We start from the raw sequence: 26,056 nt of genomic DNA, 5'->3' as shown, positions 1-26,056 counted from the left end.
GCTGAAAATAGTAATAGCTAAAAATGGGCCTGTCTTCATTTTTCTAAGTAGTATAATTAAACAATTCTCATAATAATTCCTATGAGATTGTTACCATAACATCATCATTTTACTCATGAACGATGATACATCTAGTAAGAGGAAGAGCTGGGACTTGAACCCAGTAGTCCAGAGCTGATGAACTGTACCACTGGACTAGACTAGGTATCTTGTGCATGCACAGCTATTCTCACTGTATCGGTCTCCTGAAATATATAACTAGGCCCACAAACACTTGTCCCTAGAAGACAGAGTGTGAGAACACTGCAGATCCATCTTTCTGTAAATCAAAAATTCTTCCTCTAGGCCATGGTCAGTCCTGTTTTCTAGACACATGTCATCTCATAGAGCCCCGGCTGCAGATGCCAACATGTTAGTCATGGCAATTTGAAGATACAAACAAGATGTTCCTCTTTAGTATTTTCCTCACATGTGATATCTATAATTTTATCTTGAATAAGAGCATTAAGTATTGTAGAATTAGTGCAGAAAAAAATATAACTTGTTTAGTTTACATCAGAGATAAGAGTATAATGCAGGAATCTATTGTTTATCATATCTCGTGGCAAAGAACAGCAAGGTTTAACTGCCAATATTTCATATATACTACTCCAGTATTCTGAGTTCATAAAATCATATGGTCACCAAACTACCTATTGCGGTCTGCCAGTGTCATAAATTGAAATAAATTCTTACTTAAAATCTAGCCATTTTATTCACATACTCTGCATGATTTGGATCATATTTTTCTATGTAAAATGACTAGATTGCTATAAGTAACTTTGATTATTTGTACTTTGAGTATTTTAAAAAATAATTAGTTCATAAGGTAGTATGAAGGTGTAAAACGTATTTCTTTAGCATTTAGGCTAGTATTTTTTGTGGCAGTTTGTATCATGCATATAATTTTTTTTAAGATTTTATTCATTTATCCATGAGAGACAGACGGAGAGAGAGAGAGAGAGAGAGAGAGAGAGAGAGAGAGAGAGAAAGATATATATATAGAGAGAGACAGAGGCAGAGACACAGGCAGAGGGAGAAGCAGGCTTCATGCAGGGAGCCCGACAGGGGACTCGATCCCGGGTCTCCAGGATCACACCCTGGGCCTAAGGTGGCGCTAAACCGCTGAGCCACCCGGGCTGCCCCCATATAATTTTTTATACGATCAAATGTTACATTTCAAAATAATTTTGTAGGGGCACCTGGGTGGCTCAGTCTGGTAAGTCTGCTTTTGGCTCAAGTCATGATCCTGGAGTCTTGGGATAAAGCTCCGTGTAGGGCTCCCTACTCAAAGGAGAATCTGCTTTTCCCTCTCCCTCTGCCCCTCAACCTGCTCATGCTCTTTCTCTTTCTCACTCTCTCTCAAATAAATAAATAAATCTTTTTAAAAAGTACCATGGTTAACATTTAAAAAAATAAAAATAAAAATGAAAATAATTTTATAAATCAAAAACTTCCTTATAATTATTTTACCATGATTGCCATATGTGTTAAACATAGTTTTCTTTAAGACTATTGTGCAGTTTTACAAGAGGAGTTACTCATTATTAAAGAGATACTTATTTTTTAATAGTGTAAAAAGCATTCTAGGCAGATTTCATTGGAAGAAGCACGACAAAATATTTTTGAAGAAGAATTTTTGTGGATGATTTTGCAGTCAGCTCTCTCCATTATGATATACTATGTTTTTGATGCTGAACGTTTGCTAAGTATGTTAGGAAAATAAGTTAACCTCTCTAGTTTTTAACTATTATAATTATTGTGCTTCTCATCTTAGGCAGCTCCTAGAGATGTCAATCATGAAAGAACTTTAAGTCAGGGTGATAGAAATAATGCCACAAATAAAAACTCACCTCAGAGACAGTTAAGTGAATTGTTCTTGTAGCACAGGAAATAGGGCTGAAAGATGCCTTTAATAAACCAAGTGAACCAGATGTTTTGCTCCCTCTTGTGGCCAAGAGGTATCATTGACTTTTTCTTGCCTTGCAGGAGGGAGACCCTCTTGGAAATGCAATATACAAAACTTAAAACTAAAACACTGGTTATATCATGTGTGCTTTTTATAAAACAAATTCCCATTATGGAGAAAGTCTGTAGCAAATTTGCCATATAATTTCATTTCTAAAAATAAAGGAAGTGTAAATAAAACACAAGTATGGGTGAGAGAGATTAGTGCATTTCGGGGTAGAATTTTGGATTGGTTGCTGGAACCAGTGCACTGTGTGCCAAGTATTTTCATATACATAATTGAATTGACTCTAAATACCAGCCTGTGTATAGGCAGAACAGAGGCTTTCATGACATTTTATACTTGAAGAAATATGTCAAGAGAGGTTAAATGGTATTTCCCAAGGACATGTAGTTTGATGGCAAAACTGTCTGTAATTTGGTTCTGATTTCTATCACTTCTAGGAGAAAAGTAGTGGTAGTATTTTTATGGAGCTTTCTTCAAAGTGAATATTACCATGGTAATATTTCCCTCTTATTAAATTTTAATCTACATTTAGTTGTACTAACCAGTTCAGTTAATACACTTGATTTCTCAGGTAGATAATATTGTATAAAAATTATTTGTTTGCTCTTCCTTTCCAATATTCATCCTTGTGTTTTCTTTCTCCCATTACACTGCTAGAGCCTCCAGAATAATTTTTAATAATTGATATGAAAGTTGGCAGCTTTGTCCTTTTTTCCAGAATTAGTGAGCACAGTTCCATCTGCTTTCAGGAAACTGCTTTTCTCATTTACCAAGCCTTTTTAAAATTTCATTGTAAAGAATGAGTATAAAGTCTTTATTAAATTCTTGTTTAACATCTGTTGAGGTATCATATGTGCTTTCCCCTTTGACAAGAAGGTGACAAGTTATTTTATTAGCAGGTATGTTAATGTTCATCTGTAAGATACATTTTGTCATATACTTTGTCATTAAAGACTTGACATTATACCTACCTACTTGGCATTCGACAGAACATGCAAGCAAATCTCTGAGCCTAGTATCTTTTTAGGGATGGTTCTGGGATTAATAATTGTTATTTTTCTGCTCTGTTTATTATCTGTTCTGATTTTCTATCTCTTAGGCATGTTTAAGCATGTGTTCTTCTTGAAATCTTACTATGTTGGTGAAATGTGCAACTTTTTCAGCAAAAAGTTGTGTATAGTATTCAATATACATCTGAAAACCTACTGCACCTCTGTGGCGATTTCTCCTTTCTCATTTCTGTTGTTTTATATTTGTTCTTGCCTTTTTTCCACCTTTGATTTTTCTTCCCCAGAGTTTTACCCATTGTAAAATCCTTTCAAACAAGTAGTCTTTTTACTTCATTTTTAATTTCTAAATGCAGTAATCGTGATAGTACTTTTGTTAATTCCTTCTGCTAATGTTCCTTAGTCTTTTTTTTTTCTCCTACTTTTCCTGGATTATATGGTTGAGTGATTAGTTCATCATCCACAGTTGAAAATTTGGAACTTTCTGTGCCCTATGGAAACATATGAGCATAATCCTTCAAATTCGGGATTATGTCACCCTGTTTATCTCCTTAGGAACGGATTTATCATTTTACAATTTTAATCTGTTAAGTAACTTGTGCAATCTATTGAAATTCATCATAGTTTGGTTTTCGTGAACAAAGAGATTCTTAATTGAGCCTTAGGTATTCCTTAAATAACATGTATATAAATGCAATGCTAAATGATATGTTGGCTCTTTAAAATAAAGTGAAGAAATAGAACAGCCTTCTGGTTTACTTGTACTTCCTTATGTCATTTATACTGTAGACAGATTCTTGCTTTTTGAAGGTAACTATATATTACAAGTCACAGATAATTGGCTCTGCTATAATAGAACAGCAGAGTTTTTTCTCATTAGTTCCCACCTTTAATTAGTAGGCTTACCTACTGGTGGGTGTGAATTCTCTCATAGCTTTTATATGTTTTACAACATACTGCAACTGTCGAATGACAATTTTTTAATATTAAAAAAGCATAGCAAACATCGATGTTCGGATTCAGACAGTTTCACCACTTACAGTCATGTTAATTTTAATTATGTAAATAATTTGGGCAAATTGCTTAATTTCTCTGAGCCTTGGTATCCCTATCTTTTTTTTTTTATCCCTATCTTTAAAATAGGAATAATAATTGATTGGCTTGAAGGTTGACATGCAGTACATGAATATTAATATTTAACATTCAGGGGAGAAATCCAGATTATATTATAAAACCAGTATAATTACTTAAGTTACGTAGTGATGAATAATGGGGTGACTTGGCCTAAATTATGTTGCATACGAAATGGGATGAAAATAATAGTTTAAGAGATAGTTTTTCATAGCTTTCCACCCATCTCTCCCCAGTTGTCCATGGAGGCTCCCGTAATGCTTGCGTAGTCTGGTAGGGCGGAAAAGAGAAAATATTCGTACTGTTAACAGCCTTTAATAAAGATCCTTAGGTCATCTACAAAACTTACACATTAAAAACCTAACTGTCCCCAGAAGTTTCAAAAAAAGAAAAAAATTGGCATCCCTGGAGTCAAGTGGTAGGATTCCAAAGAAGGAATTTGAGTTTGAAAACATTCTATTCTGTCACTGACTCATTCTGTTACCTTAAATGCATTCTTATCCTTTATATGGCCTACTTTCTCATGTCTAAACAAAGATGATGTTATTATTACAGATGTCAAAATAGTTTGAGGGAGGTTTGGAAATGGTTATTTAAACAACAAGAAGAAAAGAAAACATAGAATTCATTCATACAGCTGGGACGATCCTCAAAGCGCATCAGCAAATCTCCCATTTTTAGAACTAAGCTGACCGTGGCTTAGTTAAAAGCGTTCATTAGCTAGTTGATAGTTGGGTCTAGATTTTATGTGCTTTGTCCACATTCCTACATTTGTATTCTTTGCTTGGGTATACTTCTTTGATCTGGCCTATTATGTTGTAATGATGATTTTATAGATGATGTCTTGAAACCTGAAAACATTTTGGGTCCGGTAAATTAAGCCAGAAACAGAAATTGAAAGTGTTCTAATGTCTAAATACAGAACAAAACACAAACTGGTAGAAAATCTCTTAGAAAATGATGTTTGCATAATCCTGTCTTCCTGCATTATGCAACATGTATTCACCAAATTATATTCTCTTGAATCAAAGCTGACTGCCTTTCAGTATCAACCCCACATAAACCATTTGATCCTTTAAATTGCATTATTCAGTTTCCTGTTTGCATAAACAGGAAGTCCTAATTTAATGCTCACCTCTTGAAGCTGTAGTAAAAAACCTCCTTGTCCCATGACACTGAAATATGCATGATACTGTGTCCACTTTATGGATTTTTCTGGATCTCCCCTTGTAGTTGGTGGTCAGCGATTACTTCTGTTGCTTCAATCCACACTTCTAATACTCCTCTTCTCCGTAAATTTGCTTCATGGAATCCATTGTGCACAGGGACAGTCTAATTCAGTTGATTCAGTAGCACAGTACTTGGAATCAGTAAGACTCTGAATGTGGGTTTAAGAAATTTAAAAACTAGCTTTAATAGAGGGATTTTGACCCCCTACCACAGAGTATTTGGTTACTGACAAAAGAGACTCCAGATAAAAGGTCAAAGTCTCAGTCAGTATGATGAGACAATAATTAAAACAAGTTTATATTAAATCTACTTCTTAATCTGTGGTCCCGCTTGATAAACAAAATCTCACACCTTCCTTGATGCTATTTGAAAAAATAAGGCAAAATTTGCAATTAAAGTAATGAGGCGAACTTGTTTTGTTTCAAATCTAATCCACATTATTGTCCTCTTACTTTCCAGAATAACTGTGAAAGCCTTATGTCTGTTGAGCATCTTTTGTGGCTATGCCATGACTATGTATCACTCACACTGACTCACTACTGTAGGTCTAAAAACAGTGCAGATGTTTCTTTGGAAATAAAGTAATGACTTTGATATTTATCAATTAAAAATCATGTTCTCAATGTACTGACACAATATTATGAAAACTTGGCTCAAGATCTTTTATCATGTATTTAGACAGTTGTCAGAATACTCATTTCCTTTTGCTGAAACTGATACAGGTTTCTATTATTTGTTGGGAATATTTTACACTTTTTATTTTTATATTTTATACAACATTGATAAGAGTATTATAGGACCATTATTAATGAACTGGTGAAGTTTTTGTTAAACAGATCTCTCACGGATGCCCTGTAATCCTCAATGAACAAAGTAGAATAAATGGCTTTGTGTTGTATTACCATATACATGAAGGTCTGTATTTATTAGGGAAAAGTCCTAAATTTATAAAATATGCTTTTCAATGAAAACAAATAATTAATAAAAATATTAAGTAAGCTGTGGAATAAATATTCTATGAATTCAACTTGTATAGTACTATTTAATGAAATTCATGGAAGAAGAGTTGTGAGACTTTATCAATTTAAAAATGTATCTTAAAGTAATATGGAGGCATGACTTTCAACAAAAGCTTTAGTTCAAAATTTTTAATGACTTGATATTGAATTTGTTGCAGCAAAGGTTCTTGTTTAGCTTTCTTCTTCCAATCACTAACCTGCTTCTATTAGCAGATACTGATAATGGGAAGGACCTGTTCAGTGAGTTGAGGCAACCAGTTGCATCCAAATGATCTGTTGTCACATGGGATCTTAGAGATATATTTGGGTAATAATTTCTATCCAAAGTGTCTAAGCATCTTTAAAGAGGCCATTTAAAATTAAGTCACACATAAATCTGAAGTATACATAATTTTTTCTGAGATTTAAAGACACAGTAACTTGAAAAAATATACCCTTTATCAAAAAATGAAGTTATATCCACATCACTTCTACCACTCGTGAAGCACATGCTACTACTCTGATTACTGTGCCTTTAATTGTCAATATTTCTTTGCAGATAATACATATGTGTCAAGTTCAGAAAATGATGAAGATGTATTAGTTACCACAGAGCCAATTCCAATAATTTTTCATCGAATAGCAACAGGTAATATGAATACACTATTTTTTAAAATTCTGGGTTAATATTTTCTTGACTGTAGGTAACGCTTTTGTTTGTTTGTTTCTTTTAGCTCATGTAACAGATATTTATCTTTGGAATCTATAAATCTGGTTCCCCATATAAATTTTCTATTTAATTTCTGTTTGCTTTTATACAGTTTTTTAAACACAGAAATTTACAGTACTTTAAAAAAAGTCCTGTTTAAATGCATTATGTTGATATTTGCTCTTATGAAAATATCCCATGCATAATGGCACTTCTAGACAAACTGAATATTTAAAAAGTTTACTCAGAGGAGACAAACTGTAAGAGGCTCTCTTAATCATAGGAAACAAACTGAGGATCGATAGAGGGTGGTTGGGGGGGATGAGGTAACTGGATAATGGGACATTAAGGAGGGCATGGGAAGTAATGAGCATTGGGTATTACATAAGACTGATGAATCACTGACCGCTACCATGGAAACAAATAATATATTATATATTAATTAATTGAATTAAAAAAAATAAAAATAAATAAAAATAAAAAGTTTACTTGGGGCAGTGTAGATCCCATGAAATATATAGTGAGAGCTGAAGGAGTCTGTATAAGTGGCACTTTAGTTTGACCATATTTTTATAGGCAGTGAAAGACTTGTATAACACATAACTTCCCAACATAATATAATTTCAAAATATTCCTTAATTTTCTTGCAAAAGGAGAATCACCTGAGGGGTGTTTTTATACTGAAACTTATGAATGTTTGGTAAATAGGATACTGAAAGTGAAATGATGTTTTGTAACTTTCTTTCAGAATTAAGGAAGACAAATGACATTAACTGTTGCTTATCCATAAAATCCAAATTACAGAAGGAAAATGGAGAGGTATGGAAATTACATTTCATATTTTATATGTATTCAAAGCAGCATAGGTATATATTAAATTTACCTTGCATTCGTAGTTAATATCATTGTTATTGAGGTTAAGATCACATATGAAACACAAGCTCATGACTGAGAGACTTAATATGTGGGAAGGGTAGTGACCTAGAATTAACTCTGAGAAGGAAGCTCCCTTTAAAATAATAGATAGAATGTCTGGTTTAAACCTAAATCAAGTACATATGAAGTTTAATTTATGCTCTGTTTGTCTGTCAAGTAATGTAGTTGACTGAGGAGCACTTATGTAACTTACAGTTCTAACAACTATATGTGGTTATCCATAGTTTTGATGGGACCCTTAACATTTCATTTGTAAAAAGTGATCTCGTTAGTGAAGGTAGCAAAGAGTATGGGTATGCAGTCTTATCATTATTGGCCAATGTTAAAACAACAACAAACTCATACCCCTTCCTCACCTTTAAAAAGTTTGCTTCAATCAGTCAATAAATACTAAGATGTGAAACAAACAAAATGAGTGCAACAGGACTAACAATTATTTACTGTTAAAACTATGCACCCAGTACAATATGTTGTATCCCTTCTAGTGTTGTATCACTATTCTTCTTTATCCACAACGAGAACCACCGATCTAGCAATACTGCAGCTAAAACCAAAAACTTCTCATTTTATAAAATCCAAATCCCCTTTTGTAGGTTTTTCTTTTTCTGTAAGAACTTGAAATTTGTTCTAGAAATTAAGGGATGCTTCCAAAATGTTGGATTAATAGATTCCTGTGTCAAATGGAATTTGCCTTTCTCCTAATTATTTTAACAGAGCCAGGGAGAGGAATATCATCATTAGTTACTTTAGATGAGTTTTTGTTGTTTGCACTTTAGACACATAACAGATGTGGTTCAGTTCATTAGAAACTCAAACTTACAGTTCAAGCATATTTAATTAAATATCCTTTTGGAATCTAAAAGCAAATAACTTCTATATGCAAGAAGTTCTCTTCCTAATGTAATTCATATTTATTTTCATAATTTGATTTTTATATTATTGGAGTTGGAGTGCCTTTTATTTCATACCATTGTGTAGAGTTGGCAGTGGAAGTGAGAATAGTCAGGGATAAATGCTGAGGAACTTTTAAATAAAAATTGAATCAGTATGAACTTGTCAGATGTTTTATCAGAACAAAGCCAAAGTTGTAATTGATTATACATGGTTTTATGCCTATATCAAATGGTTAATTTTGCAAGATAAAATCAATGAAATATAACTTTTATAAAAGATATCCATAGCGCTTAATACACTGGCAAGCCTGTCTCTTACTACCTTTTGTTTTTGGCTTGTAACTGCACCCAAAATGTTTCTTATATAAAATGTTTTTTTATATAAAAGTCATTTTATATAAAATGACTTACCTATTATGGCCATTTGCAACTTTATTTTCAAAAGAAGGCAAGATAGTTTGACCATTAAAACTTTCTTCTTATTCTATTATTTTAAGGAGTCAAGACAAAATAGTACAGTGGAAGAAGATTCTGAAGGTGATAATGATTCTGAAGAATTTTATTATGGAGGACAGGTGAGCACATAAGGTCCTCCAGCTATCCACTCTCAGAGTTAGCAATAGCTGCCATGTATGTCCTAGTGGAATCCTGTGCTTGATTGAGAGACCTGTATATTAATTCTGATACTAACTTGGAAATCTGTACAATTTCTGTTTATTTATATATATAAATATATATTCAGAAATTAAGATTGCTTTTGCAATTCTTTGTCATCACTCACATTGAACTAACTTCATTACAGAGATTTTGAGGACAGCATTTTATTATGTTTTTGACTTTTACATTTTTTAAGCATATTGGGGTCAGCCACTGTTTTGAAAAGATGACACTTCTAACAAAAGCATGGATAGTTAGTTTTAAATAGAACCTGATTAACCTTTATAAAAACTCATAGTCCGTAACTACTGAGCATCTTCAATATTTGTATTCATTGTCTTCTCCTTACATTGAGGTAAAGTGTTTGTTGAAGAATCGTGGTGAAGAAATATCATAATTTTTATATATGAAAATGGCATAGCCATATGTGCCTGTATATAAAAGAATTCACTGTTTTTCCATGACAATGTTAGAATTATAAAGTGTGCAGTTGATTTTAGGATATGGCTGTATAAGGCATCTTGTTCTGTTTCTATAAACTTCTTGATCAAATATGTTTTGTGACTTGTATAGTATAATGGGAAGGTGGTAGGTTAAAGTGGTGCTTTTTTTGGTTGCTGTTGTTAGAAAGAGAGAAGAGAGAGAGTGGGAGGGGGCAAAGAGGGAGAGAGAGGATCTCAAGCACAGAGCCCAACACGTGGCCCCATCTCATGACCCTGAGATCATGACCTGAGTCGAAATAAAAAGTTTGACACTTAATCAACTGAGTGAGCCAGGTAACCCTAAAGTGGTGCTTTAAAGCCAAAATTGTCATTATGTGGAAGAATGTAAGTCGGTTTACTTCTTTGGAATGAAAAATCACTAATTAGTCAATCACATATAAGCAAGGCAGTAGAGGTATGGACATACAAATAAAAGTGGGCTACTTCTCTCCAAGAATGCCTTTCTAGCCATGGTGATGCTAATGATTGTCTAACCAGTGTTGCACTTTAACATGAGGCAAAATAATCCTTCCAGTTTTGATTTTTGTTTACACAGCTAATATTTGCAGAGGGGAAGTGAATGTTTTTTTTTTTTTCAGTCTAGGTATTCAGTCTAGAAGTTTTCAGATTGTCTGCCAGCCCCTTACTGCAGTCCCTTTAACATTTGCCTTTCCCTCACATCAAAGTGGTCTAATTTTACTTTTCAAACATAATCAATTATACGAGACATTCGTAAATTTACGAATTTTTGAGTGAATATACTGCTGTATCCTCTAGATTTTTCAATGAAGACGACAGAGAAAATGTCCATGGCAAAACCTATGAGGGGGGGCCTGTCCAAGAAATGGTTTGCATTTGATTCTTTTGACTCTCTTCACCCCTGAGTCATTTCTAAACCATCCCTTTTCACCAGGTGAATTATGACGGGGAACTACACAAGCACCCCCAGCTTGAAGCTGATTTGTCGGCAGTGAGAGAGATATATGGGCCGCATGCAGTTTCTCTCAGGTAAATAGTACCTCTCATGAATAAAGATTGAAATGACTTGGTACGTCATTGGGATTTTTTTTTCTCTTGAGTTATTTAAGTAGAAGTATTCTTGGGCTTAGTTATATTTGAAATTTTGAGAGACATTGTGCCATGTTTTTACTTTTACAAAATGGTATATCTTTGGCAGCATGGATTTTTTTGTTTTGTTTTTGATACATGTGGTGTAAGAGTACATTGATGCATTGAAGAAATTTGTTATTTGGAGAGTTAGTTTAATAAAATATCAGTCTTAAGTAGCATCATAATCAATTCTTGTAATAGACTTGGCCAGTTGGGCCCATGCTGTTAATCATAATCGTGTGAACAATAAAAGTAAATAATGCATAACCATTGGTGTCCAGATCACATTGTGATATGATCTGACCCCCAAAAAAGAAAGGAAAAAAAAAAGGACATAAATTTGCAGAGTGTTTGTTTGAATGATAATGTAGTTTATCTTGCAGTTACTTCATACATAATTTGGTGACAAATTTAAAGACCATTATTTATCACTTTTAATTATTCAGAAGACCCCACTATCCTTCCTAACCATTGTCTTTCCTTTAATTTAAAAAAGAAACTCTTTCCTGCTACTATCTAGTTTTCCTCCATGAGTCAGATCTGATTATTTCACATCCTTTTTTCTTTGCCTGAAGGGCAGCCTCCCAAGGTGCCAGGGAATTCCAGAACCCTGTCTCAGACTGACCGCCTTATCCTCAGCCGTCTACACCCAAACCCCACCTGACCCTATACTCCAGATGTGCCGTGTTCCCTATTGGTTTTGGGCATTTGCACAAGTTGTTTTCTTACCAAGGAGTGCTTCATTCTCAACCCTGTTGCTGTCTTTCATTCGAGCCACAGTCCAAAGGCCAGCTTCTCCCTTAGCCTTCAGCCTTTGTTGAATCTCCAGTGCAGATTAGTTTTCTGCCCTTCCCACTCCCCTTATATTTGGCTTTAACCTCATTTAAACCTCATTCTTGGGATGCCTGGGTGGTGCAGCAGTTTGGCGCCTGCCTTTGGCCCAGGGCGCGATCCTGAAGACCTGGGATCGAATCCCACATCAGGCTCCCGGTGCATGGAGCCTGCTTCTCCCTCTGCCTATGTCTCTGCCTCTCTCTCTCTGTGTGACTATCATAAATAAATAAAAATTAAAAAAAAATAAACCTCATTCTTCTTTTTCTTTTTTTTTTAAGATTTTATTTATTTATTCATGAGAGTCAGAGAGAGAGGCAGAGACACAGGCAGAGGGAGAAGCAGGCTCCATGCAGGGAGCCCGACGTTGGACTCGATCCTGGGTCTCCAGGATCACACCCTGGGCTGAAGGCAGCGCTAAACCACTGAGCCACCAGGGCTGCCCTACTTCTCAACTTCTTATGTCTTGTCATTATTAGTTTACATCTCACCCTATAGACCCTAAATTCTGTGAATGCTGGGACAGTGTGCTTCGTTTGTTGTTTGCTTTACATTGTTTTGGTTTTGTATCATGCTTATATTTTGGTAATAATATAGCGCAGGAAACATATGAAATGTGGGCTGATGGACTCTTGATTGTTTTCATTGGCATCCATGGAAGATGTTTACATTATCTGGTTATTTCCTCTTCCATTGACGTATCCAGATTTTGAGAGAGCCAACTTAGAAGTTGGGAAGTACAACATAGCTATAGTTTATAATTGTCAACTGTTTCATTTTAACTTCAGAAACAAACTCACTCACACCTGCCACCTTAGTAATTGGGGTTGTATACACAGGTCCTGTCTCCCCCATTCTCTGGTAGGCTGCAATTGAGTGAGAGTGATTGGGATTATACTTGGAAAAGCAAATATTTGCAATTTTCAAGATTTTGGCAAATTAGCTGCAGGTATTTCTCAGTTGATCTCTGCAGTGGCTCCAGGGTAGAAAATACGGATATTCAATAAGTATTAGAATGAATAAATGAAGAAGGCAGTAGGGACTAAACCATAAGTGGTTCAAAATAATGATTAAGTTTTTAACTTGAGTCAAAATTTGCATGACTGCTTAAAACTTTGATCACAGTGATTTAATCCCCTCCCCCACTAAAAAAATAAGTCTGGGATGCAATTAATCATACAGTACAACATATAATCTTCTTTTCCTTTGAGATACCTGTTTTAGGGGATTACCTTAGCACATGTTGATTGCTTTTATAGTTAAGGATTTTTCTTAAATACATATTTCCATGCTAAGCTCTAATTACACTTTTTTTTGTTTCTTCAAGAATTTATTACATACCAGTGATCATCTCTATCAGTATTTTCCATTATTAATAAAATTGATAATTTACCAATTCTTAAAATTAGATAAATATTTGAAATTTCATTCAAATGAAGTATCTAAAGTCATAAGTGGCTTGGATTTTTTTTCTCCTTCTCTATTTCACTTAGAAGTTTTGATTCAGTTTAAATCTTTATAAGCCATGTTCTTGCCTGCTCTAGAGTTTCTATAGCTACAGAGGATGTCTCTAGAATAAATAACCTCCCAGAGGCCTCATGGTATAAGGTATGAATCACACCAGGACTAGCCTGATTTACTTGGAAAATATACGAATGAACTTAATGCTTAGTATCAAATACTGAGGCTTGGGCCCATAGCAACAGGAGTAGTTAGGCATAAGGTCTTGGGATCTTCTTCCTTGCAAAGTTATAAGCCTGTTGAAAACAGACTGTTCTAATTAGCTGTTCTTTTGCTTAATTGAGGTTTATAAGAACTTAATGGAGTTTGAAGAACAAAAGTACCTCAATATGCATAATAGGCTATTTGGTGTCATTTTTTTTTATGTGACGTCTAAATGAGAAAGTCAGTTAACCACATCTAAGTTCTCTGTAAGAGATGAAAATAACTGGCAGTGCCTCACTTGTGATAAAACCTCTTAAAGTAGGTTGAAAGAGGATATAGAAACAGGAACTAATGACCAGTTTATTACTGAGGTAGGTAATTTCAGCTCTACATGGCCACATTATTCAAAAGCAGAATCCTGGCTGTATTGAACCATAGTTATAAACATTGATGACGGTTCCAATTCATAGGCTCTTATGTTGGAAGTGAGTTAGGTCTCTGGAGAAACATGATAAACCATCAGTTTGTCAGTCTGAATGAATATGTCTTGTCTTGAATCAAGATATGCAGCAAACTGAGGATATTTTATGTTTTTCATTATAAGTTTTCTCCCAGAATCATGTATTTAACAACAACAACAAAAAAATTTCACCAGTGTCATGCAAAAACAATATGAGGTTCATAGTTTTAGGAAGATATGGGGAATTACAAGTCACAAAAGATTCATTTGGTCGTGAATGAAATGATTCTGACAATTTGCTTGTGATGTTTCAAACTTCTAGCCTATGTGAAATAACCTTTGCTCTGTGATCATACCATCTTCTGTTTTAAAAGTTGAAGTTGTATGAGTAATATTCTAGTCTTTTTATTGTGACTAATGCTTAATGAAGGTTGGAAGATTGCATAATTATGACTCTTCTGTACTTTGATCACCTTTTGTAGATGGACAATTATAATAGGGCCTCTTTGGAGTTGATGTTCTGAAGGACAGGGCATACTGAAGAGTTTTTAAGGTTGAGGAAGTTATGCTACTATTTTCAGGCCCACAAACCTTGAGAGAGAGAGAAAGAGAGAGTGAGTGAGAAAGAGGAAGGAATGGAAGGAGAGAGAGAAAGAGAAAGGACAAGGGAGGGAAGGGAAAGGGGGAAAAGCCACAAAAGTCCGCATGGACCACTTTTCTGGATTTCTGTATTTTTGTTTGTAGTGACAGTAGGACCACTTCCAGATCTTCTGGCTCCTGTCCTCTGGCATATGGCAGCATTTTATTTCCCTGCCCCTTTTAATGTCATGAGTGGACACAGCTAATTTTGGCCAGTGAAATGTAAGTGTAAGTACTAGGACATGAGCTCCTGTTGCTGCTGGACTCCATCAGACTGGGTTCTTAGGGAACACAGTGAGTAGCATCTCCCCTCCCGCTCTTTGAGTCCTTAGTAAATATGTTGTGGTAGTGAGATATAGATCCTTTTATGTGTTAAACCACTGAGATTTGAAGAATTTTGTTAGTCCAACATAACTCAGCATCCATTGAAGTATGTCATTCATCAAAAAATCTGGAGCTAGATATTTGTAGTGCCCTTTCCCGCATATTGATTCTCCCACTCCTGCTTCTAGAGCCTACAGAAAAATGGTCTGACTCAAAACCAAGGGAAAGTGATGACAGGAAGCACATAGAAGAAACAAAAGGGAGACAGTTCTCCAAAAACACTGGCCCATAATCTAGATGAAAGCTTCAGAATGTCAGATCCCAGACAGTCACCCCTGTTCCCAGTGTCTGTTCTTTCTTCAAGCAAAACCCAGGATTTTTTCAACGGAGGGGAAGTTGTAGCGACCGTACCTCTTATACACTGTCATTTGATATGGGCTTCCTTTTTTATCTGGATCTCCTTTTTTAAATTCTTCTCAGTCCTGTTGCCTTTTCGAGAAACTTCAGAGCACTTTGGATACAGTGTTGCCAGTGCTTTAATCTACCAAGATTTCTTTCTGAATACTGAGTTTGCATAATTCTTGGCCCATTCACTAACATCTCTCCCACACTGAGCAAAAAACACACATTGAGTAGGCATGCAGAGATAGACAGGCAAGCTGTTGAGTTTCAGGTGTCATAGAAAGTGTCTGTTTCCTCACAAAATAGATTTCTTCTCAAAATATAACTGACCAGTCACTGAATACAAGAAATAACTAAGTAGCAATAATTTTATTTCCCTGTAACCTATGGTAGAGTTTCATGTATATGTCTGTATGTGTAATTTCCTTGACAGCTAATAAGAGAAGGCTAGGTATCTAAAAATATTTTTATAACCAGTACAGTCATTGCTGATTTTCATCAGGTAGTGTTATAAAACATCACAACAGTATAACAAATAAGCTGTAGTTTTATAGAGAAAGGAGGACCAGCAGAGATGGGTTAACATTTACTATACTGAGAGTATTGACGTTGTGTCTCATTAATGAGGATGTTATCTTGATTAATTCCATTAAAAAATAGGAGAAAAAAATTGCCAAGACTCCTAACACATAGTACCCTCAAAAATACATGTTCATAGAAAAATACATTTCATACATATGCTATTAAATGAACTAGGTCACGCATAAATATCCAAAATCAAATGACCAAATTTTAAGATATATTGATTCAAACAGTAGCTCAGATGTCTGGAAGAAAATTTGTCAGGCCGTCCTTTGTCAGTTCCAGGGTGTAACAACTACATCAGATCATTTCTATGTTGTTCCCCTTATCTTGAAAAAGTACTCAGGTTCAATTTGATGCAGTCTTTTCACAGTGAATAAATATAGTCAGTGCATGAAATTATTTTGAGTTATTATAAGCCCAATACAGCATTCAGGACACAATCAGATATCTGGCTTCACAATTCAAGTTGCATTCATATTTCAGGCTTTTGACTTGATTCTGCATTTGCTATTCATGAGATCCGGGGCAACTGAAAGTTATTCAGATATAGAAGCAATCCTGATGACTGGGTCGCTGCATCTGGACAAACTGTAATCACGCTTTGTAATCTCGCAGTGGGAAATGTGAAATTACTGGCATTATATAAAAAGGGCATCACAACGGAAATTGGTTTGCATATACGCAGCGCTGTTGTGAATTCTTTGAAGTGTGACATAAAAACAAAAAGTGTAACTATTTACAGATCTACACCTGCAGAATCCAGTTAATTACAAACCTTTAATGCCTCCCCTCCTTAAAATTTTGTATTTGTGTTCTTTGTGCTCTGCTGTGGTGGGTAGAGCACGTAAATCTTTATTTCCTTGTCGTTGTTGTTGTTGTTGAAATAAATTGATAGTATTAGAAATTTGACACAAAAGTGTTGAAGAAATTATAAAGAATACCTTAAAATTCACATGTTAAAAGTTTTAAAAGAATACATGTCACTTTCTGATTGTAACTTTATGATAAATTCTGTTGAAGTAATCTGAGAAACTCTGAACAAAACAGCTGTGGGTAAGGTTCTTACTGATTTTTGTTGTCTCTGATTTCCTTCTCTCTGCCTCTGATTGCACCAAAGTCTTGCCATTTTAACTAAATCCAAACAAAAATTATTCTCCCTTGTGAAACTGGCAATGACCAGGTGGAAACGAGTGCTGGGTAATGATGGGGATATGGGAAGTGGTCACTGTGATAACCTGGCTGGTATGATAAGAAATGGTCATAACCTTTTAAAATGGTAATTGAATAACATATATTAAGACTCCCGAATATAATTATATTATTTATTTCATGCAGTAATTCTAGTAGAAATTATTCTATGAGAAGACAGATGCACATAGATTTTTTATCCAGAGACCTTTTTATCAATATTTACAGTGTAAAAAGAATCAACAGCAACCTAATAATTGTATAATTGTTATATTATTAAATATTGATTATATTTATACAAGTAAAACCATTTAAATCTATGATTTTGAAGAATATTTAGTAATATAGAAAAATACTCATTTTAGAAGAAGTGAAAGAGCAGGACAAAAATTTTATATACCATATTTTCTTTATATATATACATATATATATATATACACACACACACATGGAATGAAATATAAGCAAAGATAATTCTCTCTGAGTGATACAAGTTGCTTTTTGTGTTTTTTTCTGTTTCTGACATTTTATAAAATAAGCTTATATTACCTTTGTAATCAGAAAAAGTAGATATGTTTTTAGAAAACACATAACATTTTTTTGTAAAAAGAGTTTTACCCACAATCTATAGTTAATAAATAAGTACTTTAGAAAAAGCTTTTTTGGTTTTTCTATTTCTATTTTATTTAAAAAGAGCATTTCAGTTTCCATACATTTTTGGTACTCTGCTTGCTCCAAACAGTGTATTTTGGAACATATCCCTCGGGATAGTAAATATTTTTATATCAACTTCTTTAGTAATGGGTAAAAAAAAAATTTATTGTAGAAGTGTACTATAGTTTACTTAAGTATTTCCTTATTATTTAACATTCATTTCTGTCCCCAATTTCTGCACTCACCAACATCCTTCTACACAGAAGTCTACACGTATTTGTTACAATTTTCACCCCACTTAAATGTCTATTGAACATCATTAGTAATCAATCCTCATCATTACAATTAGTGGTTCTTTCTTTTAATTTGCCTAACACAAAAGATGTTTGACTTTTATATTTATGAATAATTTGCTGATGTTCAAGATCAAATTTGCTGATGTTCAAGATCAGCCAATTTTGATCACTGGGTCATGGGGACCATTTTTGAACAGCCTCTGAGATACAGATAGTGTTTGCTTTTTTAAAAGGGATTCAAGAAAAACAAAAACAGAGGAAGATGTGACAGAAACCAGAAAAGGCCTGAAAAGGATAAAATACTATCTTGACCTTTACAGGAAAATCTTGCTGACCCCTGCACCGGAGGCATAAAAGAGATGGTTTATTTGCCTGGTCCTTATTCTTGGCACAGTGTCTGTATAATTTCGTAAATAAATTGGCATATTCTTATATCTAAATTTGCATATCATATCATGTCTAAATTTGCATAAGGTTATAAGTGTTCTTACCCTTTATGAATAACACAGATGTTTTGAGACATGCAGTGTTTTTAAAAAATCAGTTCTTTGTGGATAATTTTTATTCCTGTTCTTCTTCATATAATCTAAGAATATTACCATCAAAGAATAAAAAGTACGATTTCATAAATAGTGAAGATTGGTCAGTGTTTTGATGCATGTATTTTTTAAAGTTTTTAAAAAAGATTTGTATCTATTCATTTGAGAGAAGGAAAGAGCACAAGCAGGGGGGAGGGGCAGAGGCAGAGGAAGAAGCAGACTCCCTGCTGAGCAGGGAGCCTGATGTAGGGCTCCATCTCAGGACCCTGGGATCATTACGACCTGAGCCAAAGGAAAACACTTAACCACCTGAGCCACACAGGTGCTCCTTTAAATTTTTAAAAAATTTTTAAAAGATTTTTATCTATTCAAGAGAGAGAGGAAGAGTGCATTAGAGGGGGGAGGGGCAGAGGGAGAGGGACAAGCAGACTTCCTCCTGAGCAGGGAGCCCTGTTTATATATATATTTTAAGGGGACTGTGGAAAAAAACACAAAGGCTGAGTTCTCTATTCTAACATGCTGCTTTTTTGTGTTTCATAGACATTAAAACTCCAAAAACCCCTTCATTCCTTCATCAAATTACATAAAACAATTTAATCATCAAAGGTGGCTTTCTGAATCCTTTGCAATTGCCACAGTTTTGTATGATATAGCATTACTTGACTACGTAGCACACAGAAATTGTCTTTGAGGACTATGTGCCAGATACTGTCCTACACACAAGAAATTGAACAGGAGTTCAATGCCTGACTTCCCTACTGACTTATCGACTCTTTGGCATCCTATTACAATTCTCTAAACTTTAGTTTCCTCGTTTGCGAGTGAGGGTGGTAATAGTATCCTTGTCATAAGGCTCTGACGAGAACCTAATGAGACCATCCATTAATGTTTGACCTGGTTTCCTGCAAAATGGTAGTTAATTGTATGTTGAACCGATTAATCGCCTGCGTAAATAAATAGGATGTGTGTGTGTGTGTGTGTGTGTGTGTGTGTGTGTTTAAATCTTGACTGCTACAGAGTGATAATGAGTAAGTTACTTTATTACTCTGGGCTTCAGTGAATGCATATAAAAATTAAAGTGGTAGTGGTACCTATAGTAACTATGATTATGTGTGTGTAAAATTCTTAAAATAACTTCTGGCTCAGACTTAATGAATGTTGGCAGTTAACTTTTATCATTTCAGTTATCTCTATAATTGTATCCCTCACCGTGGATAGCATTTGTCAGTTCATAATTTTATAAAAATATAAAAAATATAGATATGTGTAAATAGAGAATATGGGAAAACTGTTGTTTTTGTATTCTTTCATTAACTTTTAAAAAGTATATTGGTTTATGACACCATCTGGGCTGGAGAAAAGTTGGTTTTTAGAATGTCTTCATGTGGCACATACTGTTGTGATTTGTTTTAATTTTGATATAACAGACTTTTAGAGCTGCCTATCAAAACACAATGACATTTAAGTGGCAGAGCACATGGATCCGGTTCAGAACCAGTAATGTTTACCATGGAAGGGAAGTCATGGGCACATCATTTTGACAGTGAATTATTTCCCCACCCCTTCCTCATGTTGGAAACTCCTTCTCTTGCCCTTTGAAAGCAGCTCTTCCTCTTCAGAGAGCGCAATGAAAACCAAGTGATCATATGAGAAGATGGTTGAATTTGCCACAGAGAACTGGGGATGTTTGAGACTATGAAGTAAACAATTCTTGAATTTATGTATGCAAATGCATGTATATAAAAATAGATGTCTAGATGATAAAAAAGTCACAGAAGATGAAAATCCACTACATGGGGTTAGTTAATTCAAGTCACCAGTCACTTCTGAGCTCTGTAGAGGTCAGGGATAAGAGTTAGTAATTGAATCTTTGACTTAAACTAGCACACATTATCTTTTAAGGAAAATGGAAAAATAAGTGTTAATCTTTGCTTTCAGGGAATATGGAGCCATTGATGATGTAGATATTGATCTGCATATTGATGTTAGCTTTCTGGATGTAAGTATCAATTTACACAATGTGATTGGTACATTCAAAAACATTTATTTTTATTGTTGGAAAAAATTAAATATTTGTTTCTTTTATGTTATTAGTAACATACTGATTTTGTTACATTGATTAGAAATGCTATGGTTGAAGAAACAAATTTTATATATGTATTTTTACATTGGTTCTTTTAATATATTTTGAAGTTTATGGGCTCTTATTATAGTACTTCGTTATTTCTTAAATTTTCACTTTAATTTTCCTATGTAGAAGGCAAAAACTGAGAATGCTTTGACATTCTTTTCCAAACCAATAGATCTTGAGGTAATTTTTGTGAGCCTTATTGATTTATGTATTTCTTTAAAATAAATTTAGAATTTTTTTCATTTTGGAAAAAAAGTCAAGAATGCTAAAAGATGGCTCATCTTTTAATATATTTGCACAGGAGGAGATTGCTGTGGCTTGGGAAGTGATTCGAACAGAACCTATAATTGTCCGACTACACTGCTCACTAACACAGTATTTAAATGGCCCAGGTTAGTTTTATTTCTGTTTGTTATTTTGAATATGAATTAATTGTGCATTGTGCATTAAACAAAATGTTCATTTGGTAATTCTGAGCATAATTGCAGCTATCTTGATAATGGTATTTAAATATACTGGCATCCTTACAAAGATGGTTTATTGTCAATATAACTTAGGGAAACAGAAACCTACAGGATTAGATTGTATAGATTTCAGAAGTTGACAAGTTGATGTGAAACAAGCAGAATAAAACCTACAAGAGAACTTTGCATATAGTAGAAGCTCAGCAAGTATCTTTTGGGTTACCCTTAGATTTAATTATTTATGTCTCTGATTCTGAGATTTAATTTTAATGTTTACTTCTCCCTCCTTTGATTACTGATGAATTTAGCCTAACTATAAATATAACATAGTTATATTTTTGAAAATGGAGATCTTCGTAATATTTTCGTTTTCCACCATCTTAAAGGATGATTTTACTATATCTCAAGTGATAACTATTTACAACAAAGTACGCTCTTATTTAATCTTCCCAAGACTTACTGGATTAAGATATTTTCCCCTACCAAATACACATGTACATGCTTGTGCACATGCGCACACATACATCCCCCAGCCCCCCCCCACAAACTGTATCTACTCATGTTGCTCTAGCTATATACTTCTAAATAACAAACCACCCCAAAACTTAGTGGCTTAAAACAACCTACCATCTCTCACTATTCTTTGAGCTCAACTGAGTTCTTGCTTGGAGTTCTTGCCATGCCTTTGAAGTCAGATGGTAGGTGGAGCTTATGTTTTTTAAAGCCGCTACTAGGCTGGATGCTCATGATGCTGGACTTTGAGATATCTCACAGTTGATGTATATGCCATCTTGGAGCTCAGCTGCAGCCTCTTGACTTGAGTGTTGACTTTACACATGGCTTCTTCATGTGGTTCAGGCTTCTTGTAGCATGGTGACTGAGGGCTGAAGGCAAGCGTTCCAAGAGACAGGCTGTGGATGCCATCTGGAAAACGGCCCAGTGAATCTTCCATAGTATTGTATTGTTCAAAGTGGTTGAAAAACCCACCCAGAATCAAGAGATGTAGACATAGATAACACCTCTTGAAGTCATAGCTATCTTCACACATTCTTTGTGCTCTATAGAGCTCTCTGTACTCTGATTTTAGTATGTTTTTCTTTATAGGCATATTAAGGAAGTTACATCGACTATTAGTTTTTACACAAGAAATATTCCTGACCTTCCAAGTTTATGAAATACATAGGAAAATCTCTCATTTTGAAAAAGTTTCCATTGAGTCACCTCTTTTCTATTTTTGTAGAATGATTTCTACTTAAATAATCAACTCTTAACATAAACAACATGATATGACTTAATGCCAGGCAAAGACAACTAAATTTTTATTGTGATTATTTCAAATGGATAGAAATGTAATGGAGAAGAAAAAGAATTACTCATAATCCCTCTATAGTGAGAAACCTATAATAGTTTAGTGTTTCTCTTTTCTGTGCACACATGGCTCATTTTCATAAAGTTGACATTGAATTGTATAGTTATGCACCATAATATTATGTCATGAGACTGTCGTTAAGTCATTAAATATTCTAGAATGGAATAATTTGTAATATCTGCACAATATTTCAGGTTTTAGGTATATATTTTTGCTCCTTCCCCAGATACTCTGCTGTATGGCTAATTTTTTTTCTTTCCTTAGAGATTTGATACGTGATCATTCAATTTTATTCTGTTAGTGGTTAAAAGAAAAAGCAGCTCTTATGTCTGGACTTTCTTTTTAATTATCAGGGTTAGGGGCAAAATTGGGTCAATTCATCTCTACTTACTCCACTCCATCTGTGTGAGATGAGAATGTGGCATGCTTTTATGTAATCTTATGACTGTTACTCATTTTTTAAATATAATTTCGAATTTTAGGCAGAAATTTTCCTTCTCAGTGTCTCTTTAAAGATTTGTTATATTTGCATGGTTTTATAAATGTTCTAACAACTGTATTCTAATTCATGTTTATTTGATTTTATTGTTCACCTTCTTTGATGTTAAAACTTACCCATAATTTAGTTCTTCTGTTTTCATTTCTATTAGTTCATTTGCCTATTTAATAGTTTATAACCCAAAGAAACATGAGGATTATGGTTCTTTTTTTCCATACATAAGAGTGACTATTTTGTGAATGAGATAAATTTGACCAAGTGTAAGTAAGTTTATGGAATCATAATAGTTCCCCCACAAAAAGGTAAAAATACTTTGGAGACTTCTGCTAGTTTGTGTCTGAAGTGTTTTAATTTTGTTCATTTGTAAAACATCTATTTTGGTGTTGCTTATGTTTTGTTATGTATATTTATTGGGCTGGTTTTTCCTCCTTTTCCTTGATATTATCTTCCACGTATTTATTTTCGATTGGTACACTTCAGTCTTCATTTACTTCAAGCAAGTTTTATGACTAATCCAAGGTTTAGACTGACCTAGTTAACAATTATTTTTGAAAGCATTCATTGCTAGGTTTTTTTTTTTTTTTTTTTTTTTTTAATTTTTTTTTTTTCCATTGCTAGGTTTTTGAAATATATGATTAATACTTATTTGAGCTGTAATATTTGGCCGGGACTAATCTGACAAAATATCTATAAGTGAACAGGAATGATAAGAATTAAAGAAATGTACCTCCTTATCCACTTTAATATAGAAGATAGGGATTATTTTCATTGTACATGAAGAAATACACTTTAAATAAAAAGACATGATAATTCTTATGTATTTTTTTTTTCAGAATTGCTGGTGTATAAGTCTAGTTTCTGATCTGAAGGGCAAGGCTGCTTTTAGTTTAAAGTGACAACCAACCAACATTATTAAACATGTTTTTATGTGCACATCATCTCATCATTGGTACCTCTGCATGTACATGGCCAGTGTTAGAATCATTTCCACATATCTTAAACAGCCCTCACTGACTGCCTTCCCAACCTACTTTATATGAAAGACAAGGAAAAATTGAATAACTTTCACCTTTTTTAAAATATGAAAATATTTCTCTAGTGCATTCTGTCAAGTTCTTCCTTGTTCTCTTGTCCCTAAAAATGAAAACTTGTAGGGAGTTATGTGGTTATTTTAAGGTAACTTTTAAATAGATTTAGGAAGAACAGACATTTTTATATTCACTTTTCCTTTAAAGGAAAATTTGTTCATTGCTTTTAGTTATATTGATCAGTACAGTTCTATGTTTTTTTCTGCCTTAGGTCAGTAATTTTAGCTAAATTTATTCATGAGTACTTGTTTGCTATTTGTTTGTTAATGGGACTTTTGTATTTCAGTTTAGGATTTTTGTATTCCAGTTTATTTTCTAACTGATTATTATTTATCAGAAAGCTATTACTTTAAAAAAATTATAAGAATTGGAGTGACTGAGTGGCTCAGTTGGTTAAGCATTCAACTCTTGATTTCAGCTCAGGTCATGATCGCAGGGTGGTGAGATTAAGCCACACGTTGGGCTCTGCACTGAGTATGGAGTCTGCTTGAGATTCTCTCTCTCCTCCCCCTCCCCCCAAAAATTATAAAAATTAATCTAAAACATTTCTAGATTTACGGAAAAATTGCTGTACACTCTGCTTCCAGTTTCATTGATTATTAACATTTTCTGTATACATTTAATGCAGCTAATAGTAATAATTGCATTAATTTAATAGCAATATATGTTCTTTCACTTGAATCTTGGAACAGTTTTGGAACATCTTGTTACCTCTTTCGGTATATTCTAAAATTTGGGTCATCCAGATTTTATACTACTAGTTGAGTCAGTGTTTGTAACTTAAGTTTACCTAGGAGATTTATTATTTTAGTAAAATATTGACATTTATTTTCTAGTCATTCATAGTATAAATAAGTTTTATCTTTGCATCATTAATTTGTAGGAATGATTTGTATATTCTGGGTAAACATGCATCATTAATTTGTAGGAATACTATATATATATCCTGGGTAAACATTTGTGTCTATTATCTCTTTCTCTGTGCATTTATACATTTATTTCCAGTGACAGTTTCAGTTTTTCTAGTGCATTTTGGAATTTTCTGCATTTTTTTTAAACCAGATCCCTTTTGTTTCTCTGCCTCCATCTCCCCTGTCACTTTTTCCATCTGCCTGAGAAGGGATTGTGTCTTCTTCAGTCTTTAAAGAGAGAGCACAGCATGTTCCAATGTTGTCATCTTTTTCTTAAAAAAATAATTCTGCCGAATTTTCAAGATGTTAGGATTCTTTATTTGTTTTTTAATTTCTGTAGCCTGGGTTTGGGACAAGTAGGATTTGAGCAGTGTCCACTCTGTTCCTCAGTCTGTATATAAGGATTAGAATGCTTTTGGAAAAGGAACCGATTGATGATACTAACACCAATTTTCTTTGATCAGTGGAGTATTTGTGTCCCAGAGTAATGGCCAACACAGGAGGTGAGGAATTTGGGGATACCAATTTGGTTTCCATTGTGGAGCATGTGTGGTCTGAGAATGTCCTATTAGCAAGACAGTTCACCATCTCCATAGGTCCAGACGACAGTATCTCTTTCCAATTTCTTTACTAAGTTCCTGAGTGATTTTCCTACTTCTACCCTTGTTTTTCATAGAGATCCCAAGGTCCTTCTCAGATTTCGTCTCCTAAAATGATAATTTGCTCACTCCTCCGTAGCTCCACGGATCTCCTTACTGTTCGTAGAATACTGAAGCACTTTTTTTCCTCAGCGGCTGTGCCCTCCTGGTTTCCTCTGATAGGACACTTTTCTTCCTGCCATACT

General features: G+C 34.2%; 1 protein-coding gene across 7 annotated transcripts in view; it reads left to right on the top strand.

Moving 5' to 3' along the window:
* The window catches only part of PARP8 (poly(ADP-ribose) polymerase family member 8), a 172,531-nt gene that overhangs the window by 90,749 nt on the left and 55,726 nt on the right, over window positions 1–26,056 (top strand). For all 7 annotated transcript variants that reach the window (XR_003130912.3, XR_004814818.2, XM_025434896.3 and 4 more), the window contains 6 exons: window positions 6,940–7,029; window positions 7,838–7,908; window positions 9,416–9,493; window positions 10,971–11,065; window positions 20,689–20,749; window positions 21,183–21,273. Coding sequence is in view for 5 of the 7 variants with exons in the window: in XM_025434896.3 (XP_025290681.1) it covers window positions 6,940–7,029; window positions 7,838–7,908; window positions 9,416–9,493; window positions 10,971–11,065; window positions 20,689–20,749; window positions 21,183–21,273 (486 nt within the window). In the remaining 2 variants the exon portion in view is untranslated. The remainder of the gene's footprint in view (window positions 1–6,939; window positions 7,030–7,837; window positions 7,909–9,415; window positions 9,494–10,970; window positions 11,066–20,688; window positions 20,750–21,182; window positions 21,274–26,056) is intronic.

This window comes from Canis lupus, chromosome 4 (genome assembly GCF_003254725.2).
Source record: "Canis lupus dingo isolate Sandy chromosome 4, ASM325472v2, whole genome shotgun sequence".
In the NCBI taxonomy this organism is placed as follows: domain Eukaryota; kingdom Metazoa; phylum Chordata; class Mammalia; order Carnivora; family Canidae; genus Canis; species Canis lupus.
This window is presented reverse-complemented; position numbering and strand designations above follow the sequence as displayed.